At 42.2% G+C, this 22,555-nt stretch overlaps 1 protein-coding gene across 2 annotated transcripts in view; it reads left to right on the plus strand.

Annotated features, from left to right (window-relative positions):
- The first annotated feature begins 558 nt into the window (after window positions 1-558).
- Window positions 559-22,555, plus strand: part of LOC115153213 (neuroendocrine convertase 2-like) — a 94,345-nt gene continuing 72,348 nt past the window's right edge. Inside the window, exons 1-2 of one of the 2 annotated variants that reach the window (XM_029698413.1) lie at window positions 559-1,111; window positions 21,302-21,406. In XM_029698413.1, the coding sequence (XP_029554273.1) occupies window positions 926-1,111; window positions 21,302-21,406 (291 nt within the window). In that variant the 5' untranslated portion in view covers window positions 559-925. The remainder of the gene's footprint in view (window positions 1,112-21,301; window positions 21,407-22,555) is intronic. The other variant, XM_029698412.1, reaches the window with a different exon arrangement.

Below are 22,555 nucleotides of genomic sequence, written 5' to 3' on the forward strand. Positions count from 1 at the left end.
CAAACACTCATTCACAAATTCTCTCCACACACATTTGCACCACAATATTTAGGTATCTTGGGTATCAGATTGGCTCAATGTAAAACTCCCAAATTTGATTTGTTTTTCTTTGTTTAATTTTGCTTATCAACACAGTCTTCTCTGTTACAGTATAATAGTTTCTGTGAACCAGCTGCAAACAGAGATAACAGCACATTATTACCACCATACGGCAGTAAAATATGAGGTCCATTCAAGTATAGGCTACAGTCTATATCGTTGTGTATGAAATAAATAATTGAGGCACCGCTTTTTCTATGCCCAACGCTACAAAGTCTACAGCATATATAGCCAATTTTTATGACTGGTGCTGTACTTGGACACGTGTATTGTTCTGCACACCACAAAGTCTAATAACACAAGAAACCATACACAAAGTTATTTGAGGAGCACAATATAGGCCGAGTTGCTGTAGGTGTTTCTATTCAGGACTTCCCTTGTCTGCCGCGTTAGTGTGCTTAGCACAATTTCTGACCAGAGAAGGAATTCTCCAGGGTCCTGAGTGTCCTCGCGCGCTCGAAAGTGCAAACATTCCTCTCTTCCAAAACGCACCAGAGCAGAGAGAGAGAGGAGGGAGACACCCGCCGGTGCCGATTGGTGGAACGTCACGAATAGAGGACCCGAACAGAGGGGCTGATAAATAATAGATGAAGGAGAAGAGAGGGAGCTGAGGATGCAGGTTTGGTCCCAAACACAATCATCCATCGAACCGTCTCGTAGCATCGCCCACGTCAAAGAGACGCTAAAACCTGAAGGACGGTCCAACTTCCACTAGCCCTCCGCTGCGGAGGAGATGTATTCCCAAAAGGACTGATTCATACATCTCTTCAAAGGAGCATCCCGCCCACAGAATTCACTTCGACAGGCACCTTGATACAAGCTAGAAATGATGATTGGATCTCTCAGATATGGGACAGCAGTTGTATTGATCTTACTAAAATCACTGTTTCTTGCGACACACGCCACAGAGGACGGGATCTTTACAAATCATCTCTTGGTTCAGTTGCATGAAGGTGCACATGATGAAGCGCACCAACTTGCAACAGAGCACGGGTTTCATAGTGCCCGGAAGGTAAGACATGTTAGGCTACAATGTTGCAGAAAATGTGCATAATGTAGGCTAATGATTGGTTGTCGATTCGATATTCCATTCAAGCCAATAATTTGCATTGATGAACATGTCCAGTGTTTTTGTCACTCAACTCCACTTAAAAAAATGCTCATGTTTCTTTTTTTATTTATATTGCCTAGAATATTAAAAATCCTATTTTGGCTATGATGTTACCAACATAAATACTTGTTATGACTTCAGTTAAAACATTTCAATATATAGCCTATTATTTGAAATATGCCTTTGCCTATTTGTTTTGTTTTTCAGATGACCATCAATTAAGTTGATCTGTATAATTTATTTTGTTACATAATATCTAGGCCTATGTCGCCTCATTAAGCCTTAGGCTACAATAACATAAATAAAAAGTCAGCCTTCATTTCTGCTAAATTCAAACATTTTGCCAATCTATTTTTTGTCCCCCAGTAATTTTGGAATGAGAAACGTGGGGTGAATAGATTATATGAATTAAGGCAGGCTAATAGCACAGTGTTAAAATTAAGTGCTTTGTACAAAACTAGTGGCAACTGAGGTGCCACAAACTTGAAGGAGACGAAACCTTAACTTTACCTGAGTATTGAAACACATCATCCTGAGATGTTTTGAAACATTACATGGTGTGTTGTAACACCACTAAATCAAGTATTGTGCAACACCTTCCCAGGGACTGGGAGAACTAACAGAAAAGATTGATAACAATATTTTTGTGTTTCTAGTCCTGTTTAGGGCAGAATTAGATACTTTCTATTTTGGTGTCCTTTCCTCTCTCTAAAGCTTCTAAATACCATTGTGACATTTTGAATCCTGTCCAGTGCAGAATTAGATTCCCTTTTCTGAAATGTCTATGTTTAACATTGTTTTATGTATTTGATCATTTGCCATTATATACCGTTTTGAAGGCATTGTCAAGCACAGTGTTCAAACCACCAGCACTAACTGGAGATTGAACTGCAAGAATTGAAGATTCTGCACTTGCCTCTTCCGTTGACAATCATGAATGTGGGAATGGATGCTGTAGCCTAGCGGTTAAAAGCATTGGGACAGGGACTGAAAGGTAACCGAAAGTCACCATTGGCCTGATGGTGAAATCCCTGAGCGGTATCCTTCCTCTCCGGCAATTGAGTTAGGAAGGACGCCTGTATATTTGTAGTGGATGGGTGTATTGATACACCATCCAAAGTGTATTTAATAACTTCAACATGCTCAAAGGAATATTCAATGTCTGCATTTTTATTTTTACCCATTTTTCAATAGGTGTCCTTCTTTGCGAAAAATTGGAAAACCTCCCTGGTCTATGTGATTGAATCTGTGTTTGAAACTCACTGCTCAACTGAAGGACCTTACAGATAATTGTATGCGTGGGGTACAGAGATGAGGTAGTCATTACAAAATCATGGAATGAATCCTTGCAACTTATAGTGTGACTTGTTTAACAAATATTTACTTAGGCTTGCCATAACAAAGGGGTTGAATACTTATTGACTCAAGACATTTCTAAAAACCTAATTCCACTTTGACATTGTGGGGTGTTGTGTGTAGGCCAGTGACACAAAATCTAAATTTAATCAATTTTATATTCAGGCTGTAACACAACAAAATGTGGAAAAAGGCAAGAGGTGTGAATACTTTCTGAAGGCACTGTATGCTTCATGCTCTTTATTCAAGATTAATTAACTGAATTCTCAATATAGAAAATGGACACCATTTTATCAGAAATCAACAGATTTCTTTCTCTTCAGATGTGGCAGTTGATCACCCATCTATTTATCCAACCACTTATTAAACAGCCATGTGAATGCAGGCCTTGTCTGAAGAGGGAAAATTATCCCCCTGACTGTACTGCCTTGTCAAATGTCAGAATAAGAGTGCGAGTGCAATTAGCTGGAGAGCAAGGCACTGAGGCGTAGCCTAGAAATCAAGGGTATTGTGGTGTTGTGAATTAAGATGTTCACCTCGGCATTCAAGTAACAGCATACCACTCTTGGCTACTCATTATTTGATGTTAAATTTGACTTAATAAGTAATAATTAGATACTGAATGTGTTTTGTTTTGACTGAGGTTTAATGGCAGCATCTTTGACTTGTATTGTAGACACAATCATACAGTAGGCTACTCTCATCCATCCACTCCTTCACTGCTTCACACATACACCGCCTCTGGATTATGTAATCTCCAGCGTTATTTGTATCCATATCTGTGCAGTTTCAATGATCTCTTATTCATACTTAATTAATTTAGCAAGCATGGAAACACATACCGGTGCATATACTTCAAAACAAAAATACAATGCATGCACGCACACACACACACACACACACACACACACACACACACACACACACACACACACACACACACACACACACACACACACACACACACACACACACACACACACACACAAACAAACACCTCCGCATTAAGACAGTTCCCTAATGTACACTTTATACAAGATGGTGCCGACAGACACGGTCGCCCTGTTTCAAGCTCCTAACTTTGCAGTATGTTGTTTTTTTCAGTGTTATTTCTTACATTATTTGCTCAGAACGTTTCTTGTACTAATACCTACAGCCGGAAATAACTTTTGGATATTAGATCTGCGGTCACTCACCAGAATTTTGAGCAGAAATTCGACTTCCCTGACCTGGATCCTTTGTGTAGCTGTATTAATTCCGGGGGCTGCACCAAAACGGTGACGTCGAAGAAGAGGTAGAAAGAGTCAGGCGGCATGCATACCATCCACCGCTTCCAAGTATATTACTCGCTAATGTTCAGACCCTGGACAATAATGTAGACGAGCTCAGGGTGAGGATCTCCTTACAGAGACTCGCTCAAAACGGATCTGGTCAGATGACGCGGATGCTACACTACAGTACTGTTTTGCTTGGATTCATCTGGGATTCATCCAATGGCATTGAGGAATACACCACCTCAGTCATTGGTTTCATCAATAAGTACATCGATGACATCGTCCCCACAGTGACTGTATGTACATTTCCCAACCAGAAGCCATGGATTACAGGCACCATAAAAGCTAGAGCTACCACTTTCAAGGAGCGGGAGACTAATCTGGACGCTTATAAGAAATCCCGCTATGCCCACAGACGAACCATCAAACAAGCAAAGTGTCAATACAGGATTAAGATTGAATCGTACTACACCGGCTCTGACGCTCGTCAGATGTTTCAGGGCTTGAAAACTATTATGGACTACAAAGGGAAACCCAGACGCTAGCTGCCTAGTGACGCCAGCCTACCAGATGAGCTAAATGCCACTTGGAGGCAAGCAACACTGAAGTATGCACGAGAGCACCAGCTGTTCTGGATGACTGTGTGATAAACACCTCCCTCTGCAACTGGATCCTGGACTTCCTGACAGGCCGCCCCCAGGTGGTAAGAGTAGGCAACAATACGTCTGCCACACTGCTCCTTAACGCTGGGGCCCCTCAGGCCCCTCAGGGGTGTGTATTAAGTCCCCTCCTGTATTCCCTGTTCATCCTCGACTGTGTGGCCAAACACGACTCCAACACCATCATTAAGTTTGCTGACGACACAACAGTGGTAGGCCTGATCACCGACAACGATGAGACGGCCTATAGGGAGGAGGTCAGAGAACTGGCAGTGTGGTGCCAGAACAACAACCTCTCCCTCATTGTGAGCAAGACAAAGGAGCTGATCGTGGACTACAGGAAAAGGCCTATATCCTGAGGCCGCTTTTACTGTAGTTTGGAGTTTATCCATTTAGACCTCAATAGAATTTTAGAATGCTGCTTAAGATTACTGAGAATTTTAAAGATAAAATGCATTTCAAACAAACAAACAGACATAGGTAAAAAATGAAGAACAAATGACAATTACAAGTCTCTACAGATCGGGGTCCCACCCTTGGGATGGTTGAGATAATGTGTGCTAATGTGATTAGCATGATGTTTTAAGTATCAAGAACATTTCCCAGGACATAGACATATCTGATTTTGGCAGAAAGCTTAAATTATTTTTAATATAACTGCACTGTCCAATTTACAGTAGCTATTACAGTGAAACAATACCATGCTATTGTTTGAGGAGAGTGCACAGTTATGAACTTCAAATGTTATTAATACACCAATTAGGCACATTTGGGCAGTCTTGATACAACATTTTGAACAGAAATGCAATGGTTCATTGGATCAGTCTAAAACTTTGCACATACACTGCTGCTATCTAGGGGACAAAATCTAAATTGTGCCTAAGCTGGAATAATACATTATGGCCTTTCTCTTGCATTTCAAAGACGATGGTACAAAACAAATACAAAAAAAGTTTGGTATTTTCTTTGTATTATCTTTTACCAGTTCTAATGTGTTATATTCTCCTACATTTATTACACATTTCCACAAACATCAAAGTGTTTCCTTTCAAATGGTATCAAGAATATGCATATCCTTTCTTCAGGTCCTGAGCTACAGTCAGTTAGATTTGGGTATGTCATTTTTGGTGAAAATTGAAAGAAAGGGGCGGATCCTTAAGAGGGTTTTAACTTAGTTCTAATAAGCACAACTTAATATGACACCACATTCATGTCAATAGGAATAACATTAATTTTGTCTTCAATTGTGTAGACACTCTCTATCAAAAATCTACTAACACCCAACAAAAGAAAAACCTTTATAGTATTTAAATTGTCGCACATTTGACTAAATTACTCAGTCAAAATGTACCAAGTATAATATATTATACTTCAAAATATTATTTACATTTAAATATTTCAAAAATATTCCAAAATGGGAAAAGAAAACAATATTCAGAGTATTTGAAATCCCACACAAAGTAGGCTCTTGAATTGACAAAGATTCTTTCTTCTGTAACAATTTGAAAATGCAGACAACTATTCAGAAACTATTTTAAAATGTAGATAACCTCTCTCAATAGGACTTAGTACAGACTAGGCATGAAAAAAAATATAAATAGTTGGCAACTTTGACAACAATTCAGTAAATGACAAGAATTAGAGAAAAATTCCAACTATACAAAGTATTAGATAACAGACACAGAGATAAGATACAAAACACAAAAAAGAGAACATTTTTTAAGTACACAATTTCCCTATAAGATTTGTAGGACAAATTCATATTTCACACTGTCATTTAAGTGTTTGCATTTAGCCTGCAACATGTCATGGAACTTTTGGAAGCACGGCCCCATCCAACAAAGTGGCACAGAATACGTAGAGGTTTCTACACATCTCCCACTCTTTGCCCTGCGTCCACTCTGGATACACAGCACACACCCTCTCTTGTGTCCTTCAAACTTCACCAGGGAGTGGCATGCTTTCAAATTATGAGTAACAACTCCTTCCCTGAGCTATTTGTGGACAGAAAATACACATCTCTTTTGTCTACAATCAAATTTGATCATTGCCTCATCCACAGAGAGGGTTTGCCAAGGGTGAAATTGTTTGGGGAAGTTATGTTGCAAAATTTGGATGAAAGACCTAAAGATTGCTTTATATAATCAGGTAAAATGTTAAGCTAACAAGGGGTACGCCTATGCTTTTAGCCATTTTCTTTAACAAAAGCCACAATACCCTCACTTACCCCCTTAATGCGAGCCCTGATTTTAACTTAACACACCAAGCTCTTCACTGACACTGACATATTTAAGGAGTGCATGCTGACTGAAGGAATTGTCTGCCAAATCTATGGATATTAGACTAGAATTTAGTATGTCAAACAGGTAGGCCTGCATCTTATTTCTTTAATAGGAATAAATAGTTTCAGCACAAAGGCCTCTTGTTGTTAGTAGCCAAAAGTCAAATTAAAATGAAGACTGTTTAAATGAAACAGGCCTTCTCGAATTAACCTACTTTCAGCAGCCATGCTCTGTCCATCTCAACGGCTGCCACTTCATAGTAATGTAAGTGATGTAAATTACTCAATATTGTGAGGACAATAAATCTAATGGCTTCATTATGGGCAACAAAACATATTGTTTTGAATAAAATCAATTATAAAGGTCGCAAGCTTACCTCTGGTCCTCCTTCCCATCTTCGCGGTCTACTTTTCAGACTAAACAGGACATCAGTAGACCTAGTCCGTGCACCCAGATATCGCTTTTTTTTTTACAAATGAAGAAATCATTTTTGGAAGAAGCCTTTGACTTGCCTCCTGAAGTGCCACCGTACACAGCGCAAAAGGCTTTCTATCAGCAACAGCAGTGCAGGCCGGGGCTCATGAATGGGAATGCCAATCGATTGCAGTGTGTAATGCAATATAACCTTGTTTTATACACAGTACCAGTCAAAAGTTTGGACACACATACTCATTCAAGGTTTTTCTTTATTTTTACTATTTTCTACATTGGAGAATAATAGTGAAGACATCAAAACTATGAATTAACACATATGGAATCATGTAGTAACCAAAAACAAATCAATATATATTTGATATATATAAGTTGCCACTCTTTGCCTTGATGACAGTTTTGTGCACTCTTCGTATTCTCTCAACCAGCTTCACCTGGAATGCTTTTCCAACAGTCTTGAAGGAGTTCCTACATATGCTGAGCACTTGTTGGCTGCTTTTCCTTCACTCTGTAGTCCAACTCATGCCAAACCATCTCAATTGGGGTGAGGTCAGGTGATTGTGGAGGCCAGGTCATCTGATGAATCACTCCATCACTCTCTTTCTTGGTCAAATAGCCCTTACACAGCCTGGAGGTGTGTAGGGTCATTGTCCTGTTAAAAAACAAATGACAGTCCCACGAAGCACAAACCAGATGGGATTGCATGTCGCTGCAGAATGCTGTTGTAGCTATGCTGGTTAAGTATGCCGTGAATTCTTAATAAATCACAGACAGTGTTACCAGTTTCATCATAGAACTTGATGTTTTTTGCGACTGCACTTGAAGAAACGTTCAAAGTTCTTGACATTTTTATAGATTGACTGACCTTAATGTAGCACGCGCTCCTGCAGGTATATCTCACTGGTCACCCGCAAAGCCAATTCCTCCTTTGGTCGTCTTTCCTTCCAGTACTCTGCTGCAAATGACTGGAAGGAACTGCAAAAATCTCTGAAGCTGGAGACTCATATCTCCCTCACTAGCTTTAAGCACCAGCTGTCAGAGCAGCTCACAGATCACTGCACCTGTACATAGCCCATCTGTAAACAGCCCATCTATCTACCTACCTCATCCCCATACTGTATTTATTTATGTATCTTGCTCCTTTGCACCCCAGTATCTCTACTTGCACATTCATCTTCTGCACATCTACCTTTCCAGTCTTTCCAGTGTAATTACTTCGCCACCATGGCCTATTAATTGTTTTAACTTACCTCATTTGCACTCACTGTATATAGACTTTTTGTTTTCTTTTGTTCTACTGTATTATTGACTGTATGTATTGTTTATTCCATGTGTAACTATGTGTTGTTGTATGTGTCGAATTGCTACACTTTATCTTGGCCAGGTCGCAGTTGCAAATGAGAACTTGTTCTCAACTAGCCTACCTGGTTAAATAAAGGTGAAAAAAATAAAATATATATATATATATATAGAAATTAATCTGATGGACTGTCGTTTCTCTTTGCTTATTTGAGCTGTTCTTGCCGTAATATGGACTTGGTCTTTTACCAAATAGGGCTCTCTATTTGGTAAATAGAGAGTGGTATACCTCTATTGGTATACCACTCCTACCTTGTCACAACACAACTGATTGACTCAAATGCATTAAGAAGGAAAGAAATTCCACAAATTAACTTTTAACAAGGCACACCTGTTAATTGAAATGCATTCCAGGTGACTACCTCATGAAGCTGTTTGAGAGAATGCCTAGAGTGTGCAAAGCTGTCATCAAGGCAAAGGGTGGCTACTTTGAAGAATCTCTAATATAACATATATTTTGATTTATTTAACCTGATACAGATAGGGGGCAGTATTTTCACGGCCGGATGAAAAAACGTACCCGATTTAAACAGGTTACTACTCTTGCCCAGAAATGAGAATATGCATATTATTAGTATATTTGGATAGAAAACACTCTGAAGTTTCTAAAACTGTTTGAATGGTGTCTATGAGTATAACAGAACTCATATGGCACGCAAAAACCTGAGAAAAATTCAACAAGGAAGTGTAGGATCTGAGAAATGTAGTTCTTCTTTCTAGTCCCTTTCAAAACTACAGTATCTGTGCTGTTATGTTGCACTTTCTAAGGCTTCCATTGGCTGTCTAAAGCCTTCATAAAGTGGATTGAGCCTTCTCCTGTCTCTGGGCAGAGTATAGGAGCTCAGTTACTGAGTGGTCTGCCTGAGAGATTGGATATGCGCGTTCCCGCGAGCACGCTGTTTTTTCTTTTCCTCCTTGAATGAATACACTATTGTCACATACACTATTATCGCAATTTTACCTTAAAAATAACATAAAATTGATTTTAAACAGTGTTTGACATGCTTCTAAGTACGGTAATGGAACATTTTGACTTTTTGTGTCTCGAAATGTGCTCGCGCGTTACCCTTTGGATAATGACCTGAATGCACAAACAAAACAGAGGTATTTGGACATAACAATGGATTATTTCGAACAAAAACAACATTTCTTGTGGAAGTAGCAGTCTGGGAGTGCATTATGACGAAGATCAGCAAAGGTAATACAATATTTCTAATACTAATTCTGAGTTTAGGTTGCCCCGAAGTTGGCGGGTGTCAGAATATTGAAAAATGTGCTTTCGCCGAAAAGCTATTTTACAATCTGACACAGCGATTGCATGAAGGTGTTCTGTATCTATAATTCTTAAAATAATTGTTATGTATTTTGTCAAAGTTTATGATGAGTATTTTTGTAAATTCAACGGAGGTTTTTGGTGGGAATACATTTTCTGAACATCACGCGCCAATGTAAAAAGCTGTTTTTGGATATAAATATGAACTTGATTGAACAAAACATACATGTATTGTATAACATAATGTCCTAGGAGTGTCATCTGATGAAGATCATCAAAGGTTAGTGCTTCATTCAGCTGTGTTTTGGGTTTTATTGACATATATGCTTGCTTGGAAAATGGCTGTGTGGTTATTTTGGTCTATGTACTCTCCTAACATAATCTAATGTTTTGCTTTCGCTGTAAAGCCTTTTTGAAATCGGACAACGTGGTTGGATTCAGGAGAGGTTTATCTTTCAAATGGTGTAAAATAGTCGTATGTTTGAAAAATTGAAATTATTGGATTTTTGAGGTTTTGTATTTCGCGCATGTCATCCCATTGGCTGTTGGCTAGGGGTTCCGCTAGCGGAACGCCTTGATGTAAGTAACACTTTTTGGGTTACTATATTATTCCATGTGTTATTTCATAGTTTTGATGTCTTCACTATTATTGTACAATTTAGAACTAAAGAAAAACCCTTGAATGTGTAGGTGTGTTCAAACTTTTGACTGGTACTGTACACCATCCCAGCAGCGCAAAACACTTGGGAAGGAAGTACATTATCTTAGAAATATAACTTTGCCCTATGCTTCCCCGAGAATGCTCTTTCTATAGCCTAGGTCTATAGCGTATACTATAGGCTATGCATCGTTTTATTGAGACCACACTAGGTGCACTTGATATTGCGCACCCAGCAGCGAATCAGGGATGAAGGGAATCACAGGCACACATCGAGATACTACAATCAGCAACTCATTCTCAAACCCTGAGCAATATGACATGTAATCAGTTACATATTACATAACCCTCCCCTGGACAAAAATAAATAAATACTAAACCCTTTCCCTGACTGAAATTTAAAAACCATGACCCTCCCCCATTTTCATCTGGGTAACAATTGTTTAAAGTTTGACCGCTCCCTGCTAATGTTAGCAGATTAGGTACCGGTAGAAACAAGAGAAAACAATAAACTTGTTAGCTGGCTATGTAAACAACTATCACTGCAAGTCAATATAATTTGAGTGCCACTGTGTAAGCTTTTACCATAACATGTCAGCTAAGCAAGCTGTCAAATTAATAGGAAAATGAACTAGTATGAATATCTGTAACTAGCAAACATGACAAGCCATATTCTAAGTTCAACTGATGAACACTATTTTGTGGATAGCTAGCTGGTTGTCTGTATGGCTAATGTTAGGTAGTGAAAGTGATGGCTTTACGCTTCATGAGCACAGCACACATTTAACATCACACAACTTTTCTAGCTAGCCTGACAGACGAATCTGGCTATACCAAGCAGCTTGGGTCTTTTCCATATAAATTACTTTGGTAGAAACAAGACAAAATAATCAACAAGTTAGTATAAGCCTACTGCTTAACAATGCTCCACCGCTGATGTGCTCACCTGTATCAACCTGGTGATCATGACATGACTTGCTAATCTGAGAGCTATTCCCCAAGTTTCACAGCATCAAACTTTGTCAACACCAAATATCTGCTGTTTAATTATTTCACTCACCTCTACATCATCGTTGCTTTCAAAGTGAAAGGAAGTGTCCGAATCCGTATCACCAACCAACACAGCGTCTTGCACAATGAAAAGTTGTGGTCGCTTCGGTGCCGTAACGAAGTGAAAAAATACCCATATAAGAAGTCATATGACAGCATACCCTGCTTCAAATCAAATCAAATCAAAATTGAATTTATTGGTCACGTGTTTAGCAGATGTTATTGAGGGTGTAGTTAAATGCTTGTGCTTCTATCTCCGACAGTGCAGTAATATCTAACAAGAAATATCTAACAGTTTCACATCATATACCCAAAATACAGGTAAATCTAAGTAAGGAATGGATTAAGACTATTTCTTTCCTTCTTAATGCGTTTGAGCCAATCAGTTGTGTTGTGACAAGGTAGGCGTGGTATACAGAAGATAGCCCTATTTTCATGTTTCTGGTTGATGACAACAGCCACACAAATAAGACAACTGGTCTTTGTCAACAATATTGACACAAATTTTATTGTTAGGAAAGCAAGGCTGTTCGCGGCAACTGTAGTAATTTAAAGAATGGTTGTCGATGGCCGCTATGGGTTCTAAACAGTTCATTAATAAAGGAAATCTGAAGAAAATGCTTCCAAAATTGTATTAACACATCTCCTGTGCTACACGGAACCTGGATCATTGCTACTGTCCCTTCCACTACAAGGCCCTCCACCGGCCTCCCTTCGACAAATCAGAACAGACCTCCATTCTGCTCTTCCCCACCTATAGGCAGAAACTTAAACAAGAAGCTCCATTGGTAAGGACTGTTCAACGTTGATCTGACAAATCGGAATCTATGCTTCAAGATTGTTTTGATATCGCGGTCTGAGAAATGTTCAGAGTTGCCTCTGAGAATAGTATCGATGCATACACTGACTTGTTGACTGGGTTCATCATGAAGATGCATAGAGGATGTTTTTCCGAATGTGATGATTAGAACTTATTCAAACCCAAAACTGTGGATAGATGGGAGCATTCGCACAAAACTGAAAGTGCAATCCACCGCATTTAACCATGGCAAGGTGACTGGGAACATGGACGTGAAAAATAGACCAGCTATGACGTCTATAGAGCAAACAAAGAGGCAAAATGACAGCACAGGAAGACATACAGTGCATTTGGAAAGTATTCAGACCCCTTAACTTTTTCCACATTTTATTAAGTTATAGCCTTACTATAAAATGCATTAAATACATGTGTTCTCATCAATCTATACATAATACCCCATAATGACAAAGAAAAAACTGGTTTTTAGAAATGTTTGCAAATGTATTAAAAATCAAAACAGAAATACCTTATTTACGTAAGTATTCAGACGCTTTGCTAGCTGAGGTCTACCCTGTTTCCATTGATCATTCTTGAGATGTTTCTACAACTTGATTGGACTCCACCTGTGTTAGATTCAATTGATTGGACATTATTTGGAAAGGCACACACCTGTCTATATAAGGTCCCACAGTTGAAAGTGCATGTCAGAGCAAAAACCAAGTCATGAGGTCGAAGGAATTGTCCAGAGAGTTCCGATACAGGATTGTGTCGAGGTACAGTTCTGGGGAATAAGTTTTGAACCATCAAGACACTTCCTAGAGCTGGCCTCTTGGCCAAACTGAGCAATCGGGGGAGAAGGGCCTTGGTTATGGAGGTAACCAAGAAGCCGAAGGTCATTCTGACACTGCTCCAAAGTTCCTCTGTGGAGATGGGAGAAACTTCCAGAAGGTCAACCATCTCTGTAGCACTCCACCAATCAGGCCTTTTTGGTAGAGTGGCCATATAGAAGCCACTCCTCAGTAAAAGGCACATGACAGCCCGCTTGGAGTTTGCCAAAAGGCACCTAAAGACTCTCAGACCATGAGAAACAAGATTCTTTGGTCTGATGAAACCAAGATTGAACTATGTGGCCTGAATGCTAAACAGTACATCTGGAGGAAACCTGGCAACATCCCTACAGTGAAGCATGGTGGTGGCAGCATCATGCTGTATGGATGTTTTTCAGCGGCAGAGACTGGGAGACTAGTTAGAATAGAGGGAAAGATGAACGGAGCAAAGTACAGAGTGATCCTTGATGAAAACCTGCTCAAGAGCGCTCAGGACCTCCGACTGGGGCAAAGGTTCACCTTCCAACAGGACAACAACCCTAAGCACACAGCCAAGACAGCGCAGGAGTGGCTTTGGGACAAGTCTCTGAATGTCCTTGAGTGGCCCAGCCAAGCCCAGATTTTAACCCGATCAAACATCTCTGAGAGACCTGAAAATAACTGTGCAGCGACCCTACCTATCTTACCTGACAGAGCTTGAGAGGATCTGCAGAGAAATGTGGAAAAAGTGAAGTGGTCTGGACACTTTCCGAATGCACCGTATTTGGCAAGGACTCCAGACAATCACGGATTATATAGCGAAAGCCAGCCACGTCGAGGACACCAACGCCTCACTCCGTATAAGATAAACACCTTCTTCACCCACATCGAGGAAAACAACATATAGCCACCGACGCGGTCCCCGACACTCTCTCGTTCTCCGTGGCTGATGTGAGTAAGTGATTTAAGCGTGTTAACCCTCGCAAGGCTGTCAGCCCAGACAGCATCCCAAGCCACATCCTCAGAGCACATGCAGACCAGCTGGCTGGAGTGTTTACGCACATTTTCAATCTCTCCATATCCCAGTCTGTTGTACCGACTTGCTTCAAGATTTCCACCATTGTTCCTATACCCAAGAAAGCAAAGGTAACTGAACTAAATGACTATTGCCCTGTAGCACTCAGTTCTGTCATCGTGAAGTGCTTTGAGAGGCTAGTTATTAAGGCCCATTTCACCTCCACCCTATCCGACAACCAGGACCCACTACAGTTTGCATATCGCCCCAACAGATCCATGGATGATCCAATCGCCATTGCACTGCACACTTCCCTATCCCACCTGGACAAGTGAAATACCTATGTAAGAATGCTGTTCATCGACTACAGCTCAACCTTCAACACCATAGTGCCCTCCAAGCTCATCACTAATCTCAGGGCCCTGGGTCTGAACCCCTCCCTATGAAACTGTGTCCTGGACCTCCTTACAGCCCAACCCCATGTGTTGAAGGTAGGCAACAACACCTACGCCATGCTGATCCTCAACATGGGGGCCCCACAAGGGTGCATGCTCAGCCCCCTCCTATATTCCCTGTTCATCCATGACTGTGTGGCAACTTACATCACCAGCTCAATCATCAAGTTTGCTAAAGACACAACAGTGGTAGGCCTGATTACCAACAACGATGAGATAGCCTACAAGGAGGAGGTGAGAGCCTTGGAGGAGTGGTGCCAGGAAAATAACCTCTCCCTAAAAATAAATGGAGGAGCTGATCGTGGACTACAGGAGACAGTAGAGGGAGCACTCTCCCCATCCACATCAACAAGGCCGCAGAGGAGATGATCTAAAGCTTCTAGTTCCTCGGTGTGCACATCACCGACAACCTGAAATTATCCCTTTACACAGACAGCATAGTGAAAAAGGTGCAACAGCGCCTCTTAAACCTCAGGAAGCTGAAGAAATACGGCAAGGCCGCTAAGACCATCAAACTTCTACTGATGCACCATTGAGAGCATCCTGTCGAGCTGTATCACCGCTTAGTACAGCAATTACACCGCCCGCAACCGCAGGGCTCTTCCAGAAGGTGGTGCGTTCTGCCCAATGCATCACCGGGGGCACACTGCCTGCCCTCTCGGATATTTACAGCACCCGGTGTCAAATAAAAGCCAAGAAGATCATCAAGGACCTCAGACACCCAACCCATGGCATGTTCACCCTGTTACCATGTAGAAGGCGAAGACAATACAGGTGCATCAAAGCTGGGACCGAGAGACTGTTAAACAGTCACCACTAGCCAGCCTCCACCCAGTACCCTGCCCTGAACCTTAGTTACTGTTAAAGCTGGACACCACCCGCATTTCTCCTTTGCCAAAATAATCCTTCTACCTGACAAGTGTGGCATATCAAGAAGCTGATCAAACAGCATGATCCTTACACAGGTGCACCTTGTGCTGGGGACAATAAAAGGCCACTCTAAAATGTGCAGCGTTTGTCACACAACACAATGCCACAGATGTCTCAAGTTTTGAGGGAACGTGTAATTGGCATGCTGACTGCAGGAATGTACATCAGAGCTGTTGCCAGATAATTTAATGTTAATTTCTCTACCATAAGCCGCCTACATAGTCATTTTAGAGAATTTGCCAGTAAATCCAACCGGCCAAACTGATGTTAACGTTGTGAACAGAGTGCCCCTATGTGGCGGTTGGGTTATGGTATGGGCAGGCAGGCAAAGCTACGGACAATGAATACAATTGCATTTTATCTATGGCAATTTCAATGCACAGAGATACTGTGAAGAGATCATGAGGCCCATTGTTGTGCCATTACTCCACCATATTTCAGCATGATAATGCATGGCCCCATGTCACAAGGATCTGTACACAATTACTGGAAGCTGAACATTTCCCAGTTCTTCAATGGCCTGCATACTCACCAGACATATCACCCATTGAGCATGTTTGGGATGCTCTGGATTGATGTGCATGACAGCTTGTTCCAGTTCCCGCCAATATCCGGCAACTTCGCACAGCCAATGAAGAGGAGTGTGGCAACATTCCAAAGGCCACAATCAACAGCCTGATCAACTCTACACGAAGGACAGGTGTCACTCTGCATGAGGCAAATGGTGGTCACACCATATACTGACTGGTTTCCTGATCCACACCCTACCTTTTTTTATGTATCTGTGACCAGCAGATGCATATCTGTATTCCCAGTCATGTGAAATCCATAGATTAGGGCCTAATGAATTTATTTCAATTGACTGCAAAAAAAATGCAGGGGTCCTAGGAGCAAGCCACTGGAAAGGGCAAGTTCACAGCAACGAAGCCACAGTCAGCAGCACACCACCTAGAGAGCACAGAGGAGGAGGAAGAGCATTATTCCTAGAACATGTTTAATGTGAGTGAGACGCGCGCAGAGCCTATCTATGCTACAGTGGAGGTAGATAGAAAACCATTGCTGGGGGCTCTGGGAGGTGGACATTGTATATTCTACAGCCAGGAAGCGAGAGCACGGCTCCTGGTGGTAAAGTGTAATGGGCCTAATTTACTAGGGCGTGAAAATACAACTAAAAATACAACTGAACTGGGGTGAGATAAAACACATATGAGTGACTGAGGATGTCATTCAAAAGTACCCTGAGATTTTCAAAGATGACCTGGGCACACTGCAGGGCACTGCAGCTAAGCTGTTCATGGATCCTCAGGCCGAGCCTCGCTTTTTCAAGCCCACGACAGTGCCATCCGCCATGAAAAAAAAGGTTGAGGATGAGTTGGAGTGGCTGCAGGAAACAAATATCATTACTCCCATCCAGTTCTCCCGCTGGGCAGCTCCAATCGTTCCTGTTCTGAAAAGTGATGGCACGGTGCGTATATGTGGGGACTACAAACTCACCATCAACAGAGCCTCTAAGCTGGATGCTTACCCGCTGCCGCGGGTGGAGGACCTGTTTGCAACGCTTGCTGGAGGCAAGACATTCTCAAAGCTTGACATGAGTCATGCCTACCAACAGCTCCTCCTGGACGAGGACTCAAGAGTATGTCACAGTCAACACTGCCAAAGGCTTGTTCAGGTACAACCGCTTGGTTTTCAGAGTGGCATCCAGTCCAGCCATTTTCCAGAGGACAATGGACAATCTGCTGCAGGGGATCCCTCATGTAGCAGTGTACCTGGATGACAACCTGGTTACAGGGGAGACGGAGGAGGAGCATCTCCACCATCTGGATCAGGTGTTAGAGAGATTCTCCAAGGCATGGCTGAGCCTGAAGTGTAGCAAGTGCACATTCCAAGCACAGAGTGTGACATACCTAGGTCACAAGATCACAGCGCAGGGTCTGTGTCCTGTGGAGGACAAAGTCAGGGCAATCAAGGATGCTCCAAATCCCAAGAACGTGTCTGAGCTCAGGTCCTTCCTGGGCATGGTGAACTACTATGGTAAGTTCCTCCCGGAGCTGTCAACAGTGTTGGCTCCACTTTTTCAGCTGCTCCACAAAGACTTTAAATTGAAGTGGGGGCCAGCTCAAGAGAACGTTTCAAGGAAGTGAAAGCACTACTACAATCACCACAATGCTGGTTCATTTTGACCAAGACAGAGAGATCATTCTGTCATGTGATGCCTCGCCCTATGGCATCGGGGCAGTACTCTCTCATCAGATCGAGGATGGGTCAGAGAAACCCATTGGATTCACATTTAACGCTGACAAGTGCTTAGAAGGGTTACTCACACTTAGATAAGGAAGGTCTGGCCATAGTTTTAGCTGTGAAACGCTTTCATCAGTACCTCTACGGTTGTTATTTCACCATATGCACTGACCACAAACCACTGATGAGCCTTTTCATTGAATCAAGATGCATTTCTCCCATGACTTCAGCAAGGATACAGCGCTGGGCCCTCACACTGTCAGCTTACCAGTACACTATCGTGTACAGAGTGGGGAAGGACAATGCAAACACATATGCATTCAGCCGGCTCCCGCTGCCAGAGATGCCCGCTACAACTGTGGTGCCTCCGAGACAATTTTCCTAATGGAGATTGTCAAACTCACCTGTAAATGCCAAACAGATCAAACAATGGACAAACTGGGATCCTATCCTGGCTCAACTGAAAAGATTCCTTATGCAGGGCTGGCCTCCTGTAGTAGAGGATGATGGACTGAGACCTTATGCCAAGTGCAAAACTTTGCTGAGTGTATAGGATGGCTGCATACTCTGAGGCTCCAGAGTGGTTGTTCTACCCCCTGGTCATTCATGGATGAGGTCCATGAGGCTCACCCAGGTGCCTCCCGTTGAAAGGTTTAGCCAGATCTTACATCTGATGGCCGAACATGGATCGGGAAATGGAAAACAAAGTGAAATCATGTTCTGTGTGCCAGATCAACCAGAAGATAGCGCTACCCGCACCACTACATCTGTGGGAGTGGCCTGATCGCCATGGTGCAGGCTGCACATAGACTTTGCAGGCCTTTTCGTGGGCCACGTGTTCCTTGTCACGGTGGACGCACACTCCAAGTGGCTGGAGGCTCACATCATGAGCAACATCACAGCAATCACAACCATCGAAAAGCTTCGGCAGGTGTTTACAACCCATGGTCTGCCTGACTCAACAACCTTTACTTGTGATTTGTTCCAAGAATTATTGCGGAGAAAAGGGATTTGCCATGTCCGCAGTGCGCCGTTTCACTCGGCCTCGAATGGCTTAGTGGAGCGGGCTGTGCAGACACTGAAAGAGGGGATCAAAAAGATGACTGGGGGAACCATCACAACTAAGCTCTCTCGGTTCTTGTTCCAGTACCACATCACACCACAAACAACAACAGGACAGGCTCCAGTTGAGATGTTGATGGGCAGAAAGCCAAAAGCTCACCTGGATCTACTGCGTCCGGACATCAAAGTACGAGTGGAACGGAAGCAGGAGAAACAAAAAGAGAGACATGACCACCACACGAGGGAGAGACAGTTAAAACCCAATGACACTGTCTACATCCGCAACTTCACAAGCAGCCAACGTTGGTTGCCAGGTACCATTCTGAGTCATAGTCCTCGACTGATGTTCGAGTCATGCACATACACCAGGACCACATTGGCCTGTGCTATGACAAAGAAAATGCCATGTTTTCAGATGGAACAGCTGGTAGTATACAAGTGGAAACCCCACAGGAAACAGTATCTGAGGAACACGGGCATTCATTGGTTCCTGTAAAGGGTGATGGACTTCCTTTCACAAACACCCAACTGGCTCCTGTGCCCTCAGACCCATCTCCACTGGGACACGCCTTACCTGTGTCTCGTGGCAAACCAGGAGTACTGCTCTGTAGTTGAGACCGAGAGGCTTGTGGTGTTAGTGTTTGTTTGGAACAGCAGACTTAGTTGAAAAGAAATAAGAACTGTCATTTTGTTTGTTTACATTTACAGTAACACCAGCAGAAGTTCTAAAGTCTTGAAAAGAAAAGAAAACACTGATGTGGTTTACTTGTTCATCTTATTTTCTTTTCTCACAGCGGGGATTGAAATTAAGGGGGAGAAGTGTTATATATATAAATAATTACATTGAATAGGTTATTGTACTTACCTGCAGTATAGTATGATTACTATTCATGTGTTCAAGGTTATTATTGGCATTGGCCTTGACCGTGACATTTCCTCTTTGATGATGTCATCTCCCAGAGTTGTACCTGTTCAGTGCGACTCTACCACAGGTTGAGGGGGCTGTATCGCTTTGCTGTGTTTGCACCATTTGTACAGTGGCTTGTGAAAGTATTCACGCCCATTGGCATTTTTTCTATTTTCTTGCCTTACAACCTGGAATTAAAATGGATTTTTGGGGGGTTTGTATCATTTCATTTACACAACATGCCTACCACTTTGAAGATGCAAAACATTTTTAATTGTGAAACAAACAAGAAATTAGACAAAAATACAGAAAACTTAAACATTCTTCAAGGCAAAACTGCTCCAGCTCCTTCAAGTTGGATGGGTTCCACTGGGGTAGAGCAATCTTTAAGCCATACTACGGATTTACAATTGGATTGAGGTCTGGGCTTTGACTAGCCCATTCCAATACATTTAAATGTTTCCTCTTAAAGCATTCGAGTGTTGCTTTAGCAGTATGCTTAGGGTCATTGTCCTGCTGGAAGGTGAACCTCTGTCCCAGTCTCAAATCTCTGGAAGACTGAAACAGGTTTCCCCTCAAGAATTTCCCTGTATTTAGCGCCATCCATCATTCCTTCAATTCTTACCAGTTTCCCAGTCCCTGTCAATGAAAAACATCCCCACAGCATGATGCTACCACCACCATGCTTCACTGTGGGGATGTTGTTCTCGGGGTGTTGAGAGGTGTTGGGTTTGCGCCAGAAATAGCGTTTTCCTTGATGGCCAAAAAGCTTAATTTTAGTCTCATCTGACCAGAGTACCTTCTTCAATATGTTTGGGAAGTCTCCCATATGCCTTTTGGCGAACACCAAACGTGTTTGCTTATTTTTTTCTTTAAGCAATGGCTTTTTTTCTGGACACTCTTCTGTAAAGACTAGCTCTGTGGAGTGTACGGCTTAAAGTGGTCCTATTGCAGTGAAGTCTGCTAATCAGACATTACCATAGCTCCAAAAGCATACTGATTCCCATAGATCAGACTGGCACATCAGACTGGCACATAAGAATGTGTTTCATTAAAAACAGTGACCTGGCACCCCAGCCTTTATTACAGCATATGGAGGTATTTAATCTGACTAGGGAGCCTTAGGCATGGCTCATACCATGCATCTAGGTTCTTCCCTCAATGATTTATTCTAGTTGATTCCAGCAGTGCACTCCACTGTCTTAAAATAGACCCTGTGTAGTGAGAATGTATTTATGCTGACCTTGTAGCTCTCTCTCTCTCTCTCTTTCATCTGCTCTCTATTCATTCTGTCACTCACACCATTACTTTCTATTTATATATTTCTGTCTATTGCTTCAATTTTACTTTCTCACCTGTGTACTTCTCTCTCTATCACTCTCTCTGCCTCCGTCAACCCCTCTTTCTCATTCCCCCATTTTTCTTTCCATCCTGTCATCTCTTTACCTTCCTTCTCCATTCACCAACGTCTCACTTCATCCCTCCCTCCCTCTTTCTCACCTTCTCTCACACCATTTTCTTTCTCTTTCCCAGCTTCCCTTTGGAGAGGGTCTTTTTCACTTCTACCCCCAGAACACCCATCAGAGGAGGAGCAAACGCAGCCTTCGTCACAGACAGCACCTGGAGAAGGACCGCAGGGTAAGTAAAACACACAGGCACACATGCATGTTTGCACACACACACACACACACACACACACACACACACACACACACACACACGTTCCCATGGATATGTGCCCAGATCCCTCGCCAATGCAAAACAATGGTTAAAATTTGAGGCGAGCTCCTCAACGGACAAACTAGCCAAGAACAAGTGTATTTATCAAAGGTATCGTCTTGTCTTGGCACACAATAGTATTTTTTAAATCCCTCATTCTTCTGCAGTATGAATATACTGATTAGGAGAGGTTTGTGCTGTAATAAACTTATCAGGTTTGAAGGTAAGACCCAGGTGCAGACAATGTCGAAGTAACAAAAGTTTATTAAATCGAACACGGGCAGGCAAAGGTACAGGACGGCAGGCAGGCTCAGAGTCAGGTAAGGAAGAAGTCGGTAATCCAGAGTAGTGGGGCAAAGGTACAGGACGATAGACAGGCTCGGGGTCAGGGCAGGCAGAGGTCGATAATCCAGAGTAGTGGGGCAAAGGTACAGGACGGCAGGCAGGCTCAGGGTCAGGACAGGCAGAAATGTCAAAACCGGGCAAACTACAAAACCAGGAACTATAGACAAGACAGGCGCAAGGGGAAAACCGCTGGTAGGTTTGATGAACAAAACGAACTGGCAACAGACAAACAGAGATCACAGCTATAAATACACAGCTGATAATGGGGAAGATGGGCGACACCTGGAGGGGGGTGGAGACAAGCACAAAGACAGGTGAAACAGATCAGGGCGTGACACTTGTGTGTTTAGTGCTGAAGTCAGTTTGATTTCTTACAGTAGCATAGTCACTTAGCAACAGTGTGTTATTCCATTCAATCCGTGCTGCGATGAAAGTACTAATTCAGTTCTTAAAACTTCTTGAACGTTATCGCAAAATGCAGATTTCCGCCTAAATAGATATACCCAAAAGTAGTTTTTTTCATGAGATGTCCATAAACAATACCTAGTAATCGAGAGCAGATAAGGTACCATCTTCAAAAATATGTTTCTGAGATAATTGGCTTTAATATTCTGAACCCTCATTGGCTTCGATGGTGTAAGTTATTTTTATTTTATTTTCTGTTGAACTTAACAATATTAGTTGGGGTATTAAGAGTACTATATAGGTAGAGAACATTGAACA

This window comes from Salmo trutta, chromosome 18, assembly GCF_901001165.1.
Source record: "Salmo trutta chromosome 18, fSalTru1.1, whole genome shotgun sequence".
In the NCBI taxonomy this organism is placed as follows: Eukaryota; Metazoa; Chordata; class Actinopteri; order Salmoniformes; family Salmonidae; genus Salmo; species Salmo trutta.